A 13,133-nucleotide genomic window follows, 5' to 3' on the forward strand; every position below is an offset into this window, starting at 1 on the left:
CACTTATGTCAGAATGCTGCTTCTGAGTTTCATCTCAACACTATTGAACAAACCCCTACTTCTCAGTCTAAATACACCACAGTGCAACTAGGTGTTGAGACTTTTGGACTTCCCAAACAACAGAGCTCAGATAGTCAGGTTGCAAAACTGCTCCTCCCTCTCCATCATCTTCAACACATGTGCCACCCCCACCCCAGGGCTGTGCGCTGAGCCTACTGCTGTACACTCTACTCACACATGACTACATTGCCAAGTTTGCCGATGACATAGCAGTGGTGGGGCTATCACCAAAGACATTGCAACAGCTTGCAGAAAGGGAAGAGCCCGAAGATTGGTGCCCGGCAAATGTCAACATCAATAAGACAAAAGAGAAGGTTATTAACTTCAGAAGAACTGCACCACTCACACACCACTTTCCTCCGGCAGCACGGTAGTGAAAACTACGAGCAGCTTCAAAGTCCTGGGAGTCCACATCTCACACAACCTCTCACAGTCCAGAACACAATCTGGACTTTGTACATCCACATGCACAGTCCATACAGGATTCCCTTAAGGTTAACTTGCAGGAGGTTGGTGCACGGAGATCACAGTGTTAGGAAAATCATGTAGTTAACATCTACAGATAATTCTTACAAACTGTAGACCGTTTTATTCACCGCGGGAGTTCTCCTCATTTATTCTGGTGGGCGTCTACATTGCACCTCAGGCCTGTGTCAGGGAGGCGCTACAACACCTGGCTGACCAGATAACTGAAGTGGAGAATGAACATCTAGACTCCTTGCTCTTTGCTCTGGGTGACTGTAACAGGGCAAACCTCGGCCACGAATTGCCAAAATTTAGACAACATATTAAATGTCCCACCTGAGACACTAACATACTGGATCATGCTGCATGACAATAAAGGATGCATATTGCTCTGTTACATGGGCAGCCTTGGGTCTCTCCAACCACTGCCTGATTCACCTTCTCCCGACATACAGGCAGAAACTAAGATTGGTTAAGCCTGTTGGCAGGACAGTCAGGAGATGGACCAACGAGTCAAAGCTGGAACTTCATGCCTGTTTCGACTGCACGGATTGGAGTGTCTTTGAGGCTGCCGCTACAGATCTTCATGATCTGTCTGACACCGTGACCTCATACATCAGCTTTTGTGAAGACATGTGTACTCCAACAAAAACCTTCTGCACATTCAATAACAAGCCCTGGTTCACATCACAACTCATGGAGCTTCATCGGGAGAAGGAGGAGGCGTACAGAAGAGGGGACAGGATTCTGTACAAACGAGCCAAGAACACACTGACAAGGGTGATTAAGGCAGCGAAGAAGCGCTACATTGGAAAACTGCAAAACAGGTTTTCAGACAACGACCCAGTGTCAGTGTGGAAGGGGCTCCAAGAGATCACCAACTACAAGAAACCATTCCCTCAGGCTGTGGAGAACCACGAACTGGCTGACGATCTGAACAAGTTTTATTGTAGATTCGACACCTTCATTCCCCCCCAGACAAAACACAGACCTACCTGGTATCCACTTTCTTACTCCACATTACAAAAACTGCTCCCCCTACCCCCCTTCACTTCAACTCCCTTGTACCTGCATTTAGGATCTGTGAGAGGGAGGTGAGTCAGCTGTTGTGGACGCAGAAGACCAGGAAAGCGCCAGGCCCAGACGGTGTGTCTCCCTCCTGCCTGAAGACGTGCGCTGATCAGCTGGCCCCCATCTACACACGGACCTTCAATAGATTACTGGAGCTGTGTGAAGTCCCTCATTGCTTCAAGCACTCCATTATCATTCCAGTCCCTAAGAAACCCACTATCAAAGGACTAAATGACTACAGGCCTGTTGCTTTGACATCTGTGGTCATGAAGTCCTTTGAGAGACTAGTGTTGGCTCACCTGAAGGACATCACAGGCCCCCTGCTGGACCCCCTGCAGTTTGCTTATTGGGCAAATAGGTCAGTGGATGATGCAGTCAACATGGGACTGCATTACATTCTACAACACCTCGACAATCCAGGAACTTCTGTGAGGGTCCTGTTTGTTGACTTCAGCTTGGCGTTTAACACCATCGTCCTAGAAATCCTCCCCTCCAAATTCACCCAGCTTACTGTCTCCCCCGCCATCTGTCAGTGGATCACTAGCTTCCTGATTGACAGGGTGCAGCAAGTGAGGGTGGGGAGCATCATCTCTAACACCCGGACAATCAGTACTGGTGCCCCCAGGGATGCTCTCCCCACTGCTCTTCTCCCTTTACACTAATGACTGCACCTCGCAGGATCCATCTGTTAACTCCTGAAGTTTGCAGACGACACAACTGTCATTGGCCTTATCCGAGACAGTGATGAGTCTGCATACAGACGGAAGGTGGAACGGCTGGCCCTCTGGTGTGGCCAGAACAATCTGGAGCTAAATACACTCGAGACTGTGGAGATAACAGTGGACTTCAGGAGGAGCCCCCCAATACTCCCCTCACTCACTATACTCAACAGTATTGTGTCTGCTGTGAAGACCTTCAGATTTCTGGGTGTCACAATCTCCCAGGACCTGAAGTGGACACCCAACGCGGACACTCTTATCATAAAAGGCTCAGCAGAGGTTGTATTTCCTACGTCAACTCAGGAAGTACAACCTGCCTCAGGAGCTGCTGATTCAATTCTATTCAGGAAGAATCTAGTCTGTTCTCTGTTCGTCCATCACTGAGTGGTTTGGATCAGCTACCAAACAAGACAAGAATAGACTCCAAAGAGCCGTCAGGGCTGCGGAAAGGATTATTAGTTTGAAGCTGCCCTCGATCCAGGACTTATATACATCTAGAGTCAGGAGGCGAGCAAGCAGCATTATTGTAGACCCATCACACCCTGGACATCACCTGTTCCAACTCCTTCCTTCTGGTAGGCGCTTTAGATCACTGTATGCCAGGACAAATAGGTACAAGAACAGTTTCTTTCCGTATGCCATCAGACTTATGAACACTTGAATTTTAGTCTATTAAAAATCGTCCACCTGTACATTCAATGAGGTGGGCCTCATTGTATATAGTTTATGATTATTTGTACTATTGTTTTTGTTTGCTTTTAATTCTGTACAGAGAGAGCTCAGGGAAACCAGCATCAAATTCCCTGTAAGTGTCCTCATACTTGGCGATAATAAAGGATTCTGATTCTGATTGCAGGTTGAGTCAGTGGTAAGGAAGACAAAAGCAGGACTTGAGTACAAAAGCAAGGATGTAATGCTGAGACTTTATAAACACAAGCAGTTTTAGGCCTCTTACCTAAGAAAAGATGTGCTGGCATTGAAAAGGCTGCAGAGCAGGTTCACAAGAATGATTCCATGAATGAAAGGGTAACATATGAGCAGCGTTTGATGGCTCTGGGCCTGTACTTGCTGGAGTTTAGAAGAACGAGGAGGAAATCTTATGAGAACTTATCAAATATTGAAAGGCTTGGAGTGATGTGGAGAGGATGTTTCCTATAGCGTGCGAGTCTAGGACCAGACAGCACAATTTCAGAATAGAAGGATAACTATCTAGAACACAGATGAGGAGCAATTTCTTTGGCTGGAGGGTGGTGAACTTCCGGAATTCATTGCCATAGATGGCAGTGGAGGCCAAGTTACTGACTATATTTAAAACAGAGGTCGATAGGTTCTTGAATAGTCAGGGTGTCAAAGTTTACAGAGAGAAGGCAGGAGAATGGGATTGAGAAGGATAATAAATTAACCATGATGGAATGACAGAGCAAATTCAACAGGCCAAATGGCCTAATTCTGCTCCTACGTCTTTTGATGTTACCTTTTCACAAACTCCTCTACTTTGAGGAGGCTGAAGAGAGCTGGACCATGTACATCAGTACTAATGACAGTCTACAGATGCACAGTAAACAGCATCCAAACATACTGCATGGTACGGAAGCTGCACTGTGGCAGATAGAAAAACCCATTGCATTCCTGGCACCAGCCTACTTGGCATCAAGGACATATATACAGAAAGATGCCAGAAAAGGGACAGTAACATCATGACGAGCCTGTAAGAAACATAGAAAATAGGTGCAGGAGTAGGCCATTTGGCCCCTTGAGCCTGCACCACCATTCAGTATGATCATGGCTGATCATCCAACTCAAAACCCTGTACCTGCTTTCTCTCCATATCCCCTGATCCCTTTAACCACAAGCACCATATCTAACTTCCTCATAAATATACCCAATGAACCAGCCTCAACTGTTTCCTGTGGCAAAGAATTCCACAGATTCACTAATCTCGGTCCTAAAAGGCTTCCCCTTTATCCTTAAGCTGTTACCCCTCGTTCTGGACTTCCCCAACATCGGAAACAATCTTCCTGCATCTAGCCTGTCCAATCCCTTTAGAATTTTATACATTTCAATAAAATCCCCCCTCAATCTTCTAAATTCCAGTGAGTATAAGCCTAGTCGATCCAGTCTTTCTTCATATGAAAGTCCTGCCATCCCAGGAATCAATCTGGTGAACTTTCTTTGTACTCCCTCTATGGCAAGAATGTCTTTCCTCAGATTAGGGGACCAAAACTGCACACAATACTCTAGGTGTGGTCTCACCAAGGCCTTGTACAACTGCAGTAGAACCTCCCTGCTCCTGTACTCAAATCCTTTTGCTATGAATGCCAACATACCATTTGCCTTTTTCACCGCCTGCTGTACCTGCATGCCCACCTTCAATGACTGGTGTACATTGACACCCAGGTCTCGTTGCACCTCCCCTTTTCCTAATCGGCCACCATTCAGATAATAATCTGTTTTCCTTTTCTTGCAACCAAAGTGGATAACCTCACATTTATCCACATTAAATTGCATCTGTCATGAATTTGCCCACTCACTTAACCTATCCAAGTCACCCTGCATCCTCTTAGCATCCTCCTCACAGCTAACACCGCCGCCCAGCTTCGTGTCATCCGCAAACTTGGAGAGATGCTGCATTTAATTCCCTCGTCTAAATCATTAATATATATTGTAAACAACTGGGGCCCCAGCACCAAGCCTTGCGGTACCCCACTAGTCACTGCCTGCCATTCTGAAAAGGTCCCGTTTACTCCCACTCTTTGCTTCCTGTCTGCCAACCAATTCTCTATCCACATTAATACCATACCCCCAATACCGTGTGCTTTAAGTTTGCAAACTAATCTCCTGTGTGGGACCTTGTCAAAAGCCTTTTGAAAATCTAAATATACCACATCCACTGGCTCTCCCCTATCCACTCTACTAGTTACATCTTCAAAAAATTCTATAAGATTCGTCAGATATGATTTTCCTTTCACAAATCCATGCTGACTTTGTCCGATGATTTCACCTCTTTCCAAATGTGCTGTTATCACATCTTTGATAACCGACTCTAGCATTTTCCCCACCACCGATGTCAGACTATAATTCCCTGGTTTCTCTCTCCCGTTTTTTTTAAAAAGTGGGGTTACATTAGCCACCCTCCAATCCTCAGGAACTAATCCAGAATCGAAGGAGTTTTGAAAAATTATCACTAATACATCCACTATTTCTTGGGCTACTTCCTTAGTCCCATTCCATCAGGATCCACACCAGGACCACCAGACTCAAAAACAGTTACTTTACCCAAGCAGCAAGGATGATCAACACCTCAACCCAGTAACCCATCCAGGGGAAGGAAGAGCACACACTCCTCCGGCTCACCAGTGCTGACTGGGCGATATACGGAGTAATGCATGCCAAGTTATACATACTGTCTCCTTTCAGGTAAGAAGTTTCCGATCCACCTGCAGATGAAACCTGGTCCATTAAACGTGGAGAGTTTCTCTTGCAGATGTTCAAGGATGATTGCATTGAGGACTGACAAGGAGTATCCTAACACACTTACCAAGGGAGCCAGGATGATGAGATCCAGATCGATGTTAACTGCATCAACTACAGACCTGTTGGCTCTTTAGCAGATCTAGAACATTTTGAGTTATGGCTTTAAGAAATGATATGATCATATGTACTGATGTCATTTTGATGAAGAAATAAATCTGCTTCTTGAGGAGTGCACAAAATAGTTTATTGTGGCGACCCACTTCTCAGCACACTCAAACCAGCTCACAAACTGGTGCGCACCGGCATTGTGGCCGGTCCCAAAAAGGGCGCCAGGCCTTCTTCACCAGCAAGGGGAAAAGCCTGCGCACAGGACATGACTGTGAGTATGCGCCTTTTACAGCATTCCCGGGGAGGGCGAGAACAGGAAGGCTTTAAAGTGAGGCTGCGAAGTTTGAATAAATCTCTTTTGCAACTGCAACTCACCAACTGCGTGTCGTTATTTCAGCGCTGTGTGTAGCACACCGCTACATTATATAAATTATTTTCAACTAGACCGTTACTATCTTTTCAAAACCACTTCACTGTTTTAATAGAGTCTGCCACCTAAGCATATCTATTGCAAGTCTGGCTCTGCCCTCAACTTACTGGCTGAAAAGGTCGGGTAACCTTGTACAGACCAGGATCAAGTAGGAGAGTAGCCATCGCATTAACCAGTGGAATACGCGAGGAATCTATCACAAAACTATTTTCAATGCCATTACATACACGATTGTCATTCTCATGCCATGGAACAGACAAGTTAGAAACTTGGTCAATACTTACTTGTCCATATCCTCACAGGCAACTGCATTGTGGTAAGCGTCCTCAAGTGCCAACACTCCTTCTTGCAACTGCAGTGCCAGGCGTAGACTCTCCTGCAAGCCTTCAACAGCATAGAGGGCAGCACAGACACAATCACTAGCCACCTCATGCAGATTTGAGGACGTCTGGTTGTGCCTCTGAAATACATGAACAGTTGATCTTACAGCATTTCTGTATACCTGTAGCATCACATTTCTCTTCAGTATTAAATCCCACTCACAAAGACGGATGTTTAGCTAAATATCATCTGTGTCCAAAGTCAACCTCCGTTAAGTGTACCAACTCAAGCTCAGTGGCTGTAAAGTTCAGCCTTCAAAGGCACAACACTTAAAAGTTAGAAAATACTAAACAAGCTCAAACTACTAGTTTCCACCCTCCTCACTTCCTCCCAGGACTTGTATCCTGATGCTGCCATGCAATTCAAGAGGTCGATTTTTATTTGAACTCATGGAGCTCACCAGAAAACCAGTCCATACTGAATGTGCCATATATTTACACAACAGATACACTTCTGCAGGAATTAGGGAATTGCAGGAAAAATGGGATCAGTTAATCAGAATTCTTCTAATCTGAATGACTTTCGTGCTTCACCAACAACATTAAAGCCTCTGGAGCTAATGCTCAAATGGAGACTCTTTACTCAGACACCATTTTATTATTTTCTGAGTTGGTAGACATACACAGGCCACTGGAATTGGAGCAACTATTCAACTGACCAGTGATATCACCAAACATCAGCAAATTTCTACAGATGTTGTCGCGGAGAGTATTCTGACTGGTTGCGTCTCCGCCTGGCATGGTGTCTCTGGGTCTCTGTACTAATTCCCCTCCTTTACTCCCTGTATACCCAGACTTTGTTGCCACCCACAGCTGTGATACAACAGGTATTAAATTTGCCGATACTACATTGATTGGCCTTATATCAAACGATAATGAGGTGGTCTACAGGGAAGAAGTCATCTCTCTGACACAGTGGTGTCAAGAAAACAACCTCTCCTTCAATGCCACAAAAACAAAGGAGCTGGTTGTGGATTACAGGAGGAATGAGGAATGAGGAATGGAGACAGGCTAACTTGTATTGACATCAATGGATCTGGGGTTGAGAGGGCAAACAGCTTCAAGTTCCTTGACATCCACATCACATGTGGTCTGCACTCACCAGCTGTGTGATGAAAAAGGCACAACAGCACCTCTTTCACCTCAGGGGCCCCCAAATCCTAAGAACTTTCTACAGGGGCACAATTGAGAGCATCCTGACTGGCTGCATCACTGCCTGGTATGGGAACTGTACTTCCCTCAATCGCAGGATTCTGTAGAGTGTGGTACGGACACCCCAGCACATCTGTAGTTGTGAACTTTCCATGATTCAGGATATTTACGAAGACAGGTGTGTAAATAGGGCCCAAAGGATCACTGGGGACCCGAGTCACCCCAATCACAATCTATTCCAACTGCTATCATCTAGGAAATGGTACCGCAGCATAAAAGCCAGGACCAACAGGCTCTGGGACAGCTTCTTCCATGAGGCCATCAGACAGATTAACTCATGCTGATTTGAGTGTATTCTATGTTACATTAACTGTTCTATTTATTATAAATTATTATAAATTACGATGATTGCACATTTAGACAGAGACTCGTTTTTACTCCCAATGTAGTTGAAGGATGTAATAAATAAATTTAAGTCAATTCACTGAAAGTGGCTGCAGAGGACATCACAGACACGATCCTCCCCACAGAGACCATCCAAAAGAAGGTAGTATCTATCTCTAGAGGGTCTCACAATCTGAGACATGCCCTCTTTTCGCTAGTACCACTAGGGAGGTGGCACAGGAACCTGAATACGCACACAGAAGATTTTAGGAATAGCTTCGCCCTGTCACCAGAGGTTAAGAGAGGTAGAATTCATGGGGTCTTTGAACCCATGAACTCTACTTTGTTATTCCCCTTTTATATGGTAACTTATAGAAAGCATTTATGCCTTGCACTGCTACCACAAAGCACATTTCATGACATGTCAGTGATAATAAACCCGACTGATTAATACCTTCCTCTTTTCCCTATACCTTCCAACAACAATGACAATCAATGCCTTGCTCAATTTAAGTGCAAACAAAGGATATAAGATACCTTGCAACAGTCGTAGGCACATATTTTCATCTAGTGGGGGCAAAAGAATGGCCAGGATGGAGTGCCACAGGAGCAATGTGGGACAGGTAGTGGGAAGGAGTGCCAAGGTGGGGGTAAGCACAGTTGCAGACATGCCCAGCTCTGAGACATTCCAAACAACTGGTTTACTGATCATTACAGAATGTCTCTGGTGCCTCCTGCTCCCTCCCCTCTCCCTGATGCCATCCCACTCGCAGTCTACAATAGAGACTCATCAGAATTAGGTTTATCATCACTCACATGTGTCACGAAATTTGTTTTTTTTTGCAGCAGTACAGATTAATACATGCAATTGCTACAGTATTGTGGAAAAGTCTTCGTCTTACACACACAGGACTTGTGCATAGTATTGCACTCTGAAAGGATGTTTTCTATCAAACCCTTGAGATGGAGTCCAAGTTCTGCTGGATGTAAGCTCAATATAGGAGCAGCAGTGAGAACACAATTAAATGGAAGCACGAATACAACTTACAGGTATTAAACATTAGAGAGGGCAAGCAAAGGTAATATGATGGCAATGGCATGTTTCCCAGGTTGGCAGAACAAAAAGAGTACAATGTCACCTGGAAAGGAATTGTTGACAGAAAATAATCTGGAACTGTCAGAAATCTAAACTAACAATGCAGCATTGTGTCATACAGAGCAGAAAGAAAGTCTCAGGTGTGATCCCAGTCAGTGTGGTATTGGCCGACTTACAGTCGTAATGCCGTGAGTTTGGTTATTTTGCTATTTTGGAACAGAGGGACTAAGAATATTAATGCACATGGCAAAAGAAGAAAGAGCAATATGCCTGTGATACTGACCACTGTCAGATACCCTGACCGTGATAAGTTGTGTGAAGAGTGAGCAGTTCATGACCATGATTCATTAGTTCCTCAACTCACTGCGACTGATGACTACATCCCTGTTAACACTTCCATAACCTCAGCGCATCCCAGAGGGTTTCCTTGACAATTATAATGCTGAAGTGCAGTCACTAGAATGCTTTCTCGTCAGCCAAATTTTCCCACTCTGGCCACTTCCCTCTCCTGCATCAAAACAGCTCTCGCCCACTCCCGGTGCTTCTCCAGTCTCTGTTTATTCATTAGCTACCTGAACATGCACAGCTACCTTAAGCTTGGTTTAATCCTCTTCCAATGGACATGCACTCATGACCCAGCAGGTGGCACCAGATAGGTAAGCAGGATTGGTGCATTGAAAATAGTTGCTTCAGTAAATGTACGGCTACTAGCAACTAAAGGCTCAAATCTGACTAAGACATGAAATATTAAACACTGTAGCCCAACATATCATGAATAAATGTGATATTAAACTGAGCCCCTATTTGTCCCCCCTCCCCCCAAAGTAGACATAACAGATCCTCTAATGCTATTTCAAAGATGATCAAGAAAATATGCTGTACTGACTAACAGCAGCTGCTTAATTGGGCCAAAATATACTGGTCCGAACTAACCAGAATCCACCATACTTTAAAGGGAAAACATAGTCACCGTTGTCCATGGAACCATACCCAGCACAAGTCAGGCTACAGAAATGTAGTGAAGAACACTTAGTGTAAAGGAGGCAGAGGTTGTGCTGATGCTAGAAGTGTCCTTCAGTACTCTGGATTCATGCATATACCAATGCTGGGATGACATCAAAGTTGCTTAGCTCATACTTACAAGGACCTGGAAAAGGGCTACCAGCAGCTGGCTGTTGGCGATGTGGTCGGTATGCAAGATGCCTAGATTAATCCAGCTCATCAGACATCGGAAAACCTTTATCACCAACTTCTCATCATGGCTGCAACGTTCCATGTAGGCTGTCTGGAGAATTTACAGGGTAATGAGTCAAGTTTCTCAATGACATGACAACACAAAAGCTGACACCTTAGAAAGCTAACAAAAACATAGGAAAACGCCCTGCCTGGTCTGTGATAAGTTACATTGATCTGACATTATTAAGCAAATGACTGAACGCAACCACAGCATTGGTGTAAATAGCGTTTGATGGCTGACACAGACCCAGTGAGTTGAAGAGTGTATCTGTACAACTCTAAACATTGGCAGCTAGCCTTCTGCAAGATCTAACTGCAAACAAGAGAAAATTTGCAGATTCTGGACACAGACAAGGACACACACAAAATGCTGGTGGAACGCAGCAGGTCAGGCAGCATCTATAGGAAGAAGTACAGTCGACGTTTTGGGCCGAGACCCTTCATCAGGTCTAACTGAAAGAAGAGATATTAAGAGATTTGAAAGGGGGAGGGGGAGATTCGAAATGATAGAAGACCAGAGAAGGAGGGATGAAGCTAAAAGCTGGAAAGTTGATTGGCAAAAGGGATACACAGCTGGAGAAGGGAAAGGATCGTGGGATGGGAGGCCTCGGGAGAAAAAGGGGGAGGGGAGCACCAGAAGAGGATGGAGAACAGGCAAGGAGTGATTGTGAGAGGTAAAGAGAAAGAAAAAGTAGGGGAAGTAATAAATAAAGAGATGGGGTAAGGGGAGGAGGGGCATTAACAGAAGTTAGAGAAATCAATGTTCATGCCATCAGGTTGAAGGCTACCCAGACAGAATACCAGGTGTTGTTCCTCCAACCTGAGTGTGGCTTCATCTTGACAGTAGAGGAGGCCATGGATTGACATATCAGAATAGGAATGGGACATGGAATTAAAATGTGTGGCTGCTGGGAGATCCTGCTTTCTCTGGCAGACAGTGCGTAGGTGTTCAGCTAAACGGTCTCCCAGTCTGTGTCGGGTCTCATTAATATACAGAAAGCTGCAGCAAGAGCGCCAGACGCAATATATCACACCAGAGATCGGTGGGAAGAAAGCGACAAATGAACAAGGGAGACACATAGTGAGCGATCCCTGCGGAAAGCAGAAGGGTGGGGAGAGGGGGGGAAAGAGGGAAAGGTGTGCTTGGTGGTGGGATCCTGTTGGAGGTGGCGGAAGTTACGAAGAATTATATGTTGGACCCGGAGGCTGGTGGGGTGGTAGGTGAGGACAAGGGGAACCCTATCCCTAGTGGTGTGGCGAGAGGATGGGGTGAGAGCAGATGCGTTTGAGGGCAGAGTTGATGGTGAAGGAAGGGAAGCCCCTTTCTTTAAAAAAGTAAGACATCTCCTCCACCCTGGAATGAAAAGCCTCATCCTGAGAGCAAATGCAGCGGAGACGAAGGAATTGCAAGAAGGGGATGGCATTTTTGCAAGAGGAGGTGGGAAGAGGAATAGTCCAGGTAGCTGTGACTAGGCTTATTGTAGACATCAGTAGATAAGCTGTCTCCAGAGACAGAGAGATCAAGAAGGGGGAGGGAAGTGTTGGAAATGGACCAGGTAAATTTGAGAGCAGGGTGAAAGTTGGAGGCAAAGTTAAAGTAAACAAGCTCAGCATGCATGCAGGAAGCAGCGCCAGTGCAGTCGTCGATGTAGCGAAGGAAAAGTGGGGGATGGATACCAGTATAGGCTTGGAACAAGGACTTGGATTATAGGCTTGTGGAACATCCACAAAGCCAACAAAAAGGTATAGCTGGGACCCATACAGGTGCCCATGGCTACATCTTTAGTTTGGAGGAAGTGGGAGGTGCCAAATGAGAAATTATTAAGAGTAAGGACCAATTCTGCTAGATGGAAGAGAGTGGTGGTAGAGGGGAATCAAAAATGCGGTGAGCTTTGAGATTGGTCATTGGATAGGTTAAAAGATAAGCACAATATCATAGGCCAAAAGGCCTGGATTGTACTGTTTTAAATTTCTGAAACAATTCTGAACAGTGCTGATTTCAACACATTTGTACATACACCTCTAGTATTTTGTGTGCTGTCCAACTAAACTAATTTCCTTTTGGCCTACATAATAACCATATGTTTCCATTTATAATGTATCATTGTAAAGAGTATTTTTGTGCAGGAGCTGTGCTAATATTTTTTTTTAAATTGATTGTATAATGATTTGTTTTGTAATACCTCTTGGCTTTAATTAGGTTTAATTAAAATCTTTAGTGTAGTCAGTACTGGGGTGCTAAACAATTTTCCCCATTGGTGTCAGAATCAAGCACTCCCAAGTAGTTGTTCCAACTGGCAGATGTTGAGTGAGGCTCTCCCTAATGTGCCAGATGCATGCTCCAGCAAGGAGCTTTAACCCTCCAAACCGAGGCCAGAACTATTGGTCTAGCAAAAATTTCATTTAGCAACTGAATATTGAAAGGCCTGGATAGAATGGACGTGGAGAGGATGCTTCCAATATTTTGGAGATGTAGTGTGGAATAAGGCCCTACCTGCCCTTCAAGGCACACGACGAGTAAATCCCAATTTAACCCTAGCCTAATCATGGGACAAATT

At 44.9% G+C, this 13,133-nt stretch overlaps 1 protein-coding gene across 1 annotated transcript in view; it reads right to left on the reverse strand.

The window, feature by feature from the left end:
- Nucleotides 1–6,607: 6,607 nt before the first annotated feature.
- Nucleotides 6,608–13,133, reverse strand: part of LOC132387412 (transportin-3-like) — a 33,062-nt gene continuing 26,536 nt past the window's right edge. Inside the window, exons 6-7 of the mRNA XM_059959771.1 lie at nt 10,481–10,624; nt 6,608–6,787 (exon numbers count right to left, since the gene is read on the reverse strand). Of these exons, the coding sequence (XP_059815754.1) occupies nt 6,608–6,787; nt 10,481–10,624 (324 nt within the window). The remainder of the gene's footprint in view (nt 6,788–10,480; nt 10,625–13,133) is intronic.

Source organism: Hypanus sabinus, unplaced genomic scaffold, assembly GCF_030144855.1.
Source record: "Hypanus sabinus isolate sHypSab1 unplaced genomic scaffold, sHypSab1.hap1 scaffold_1834, whole genome shotgun sequence".
Lineage (NCBI taxonomy): Eukaryota > Metazoa > Chordata > Chondrichthyes > Myliobatiformes > Dasyatidae > Hypanus > Hypanus sabinus.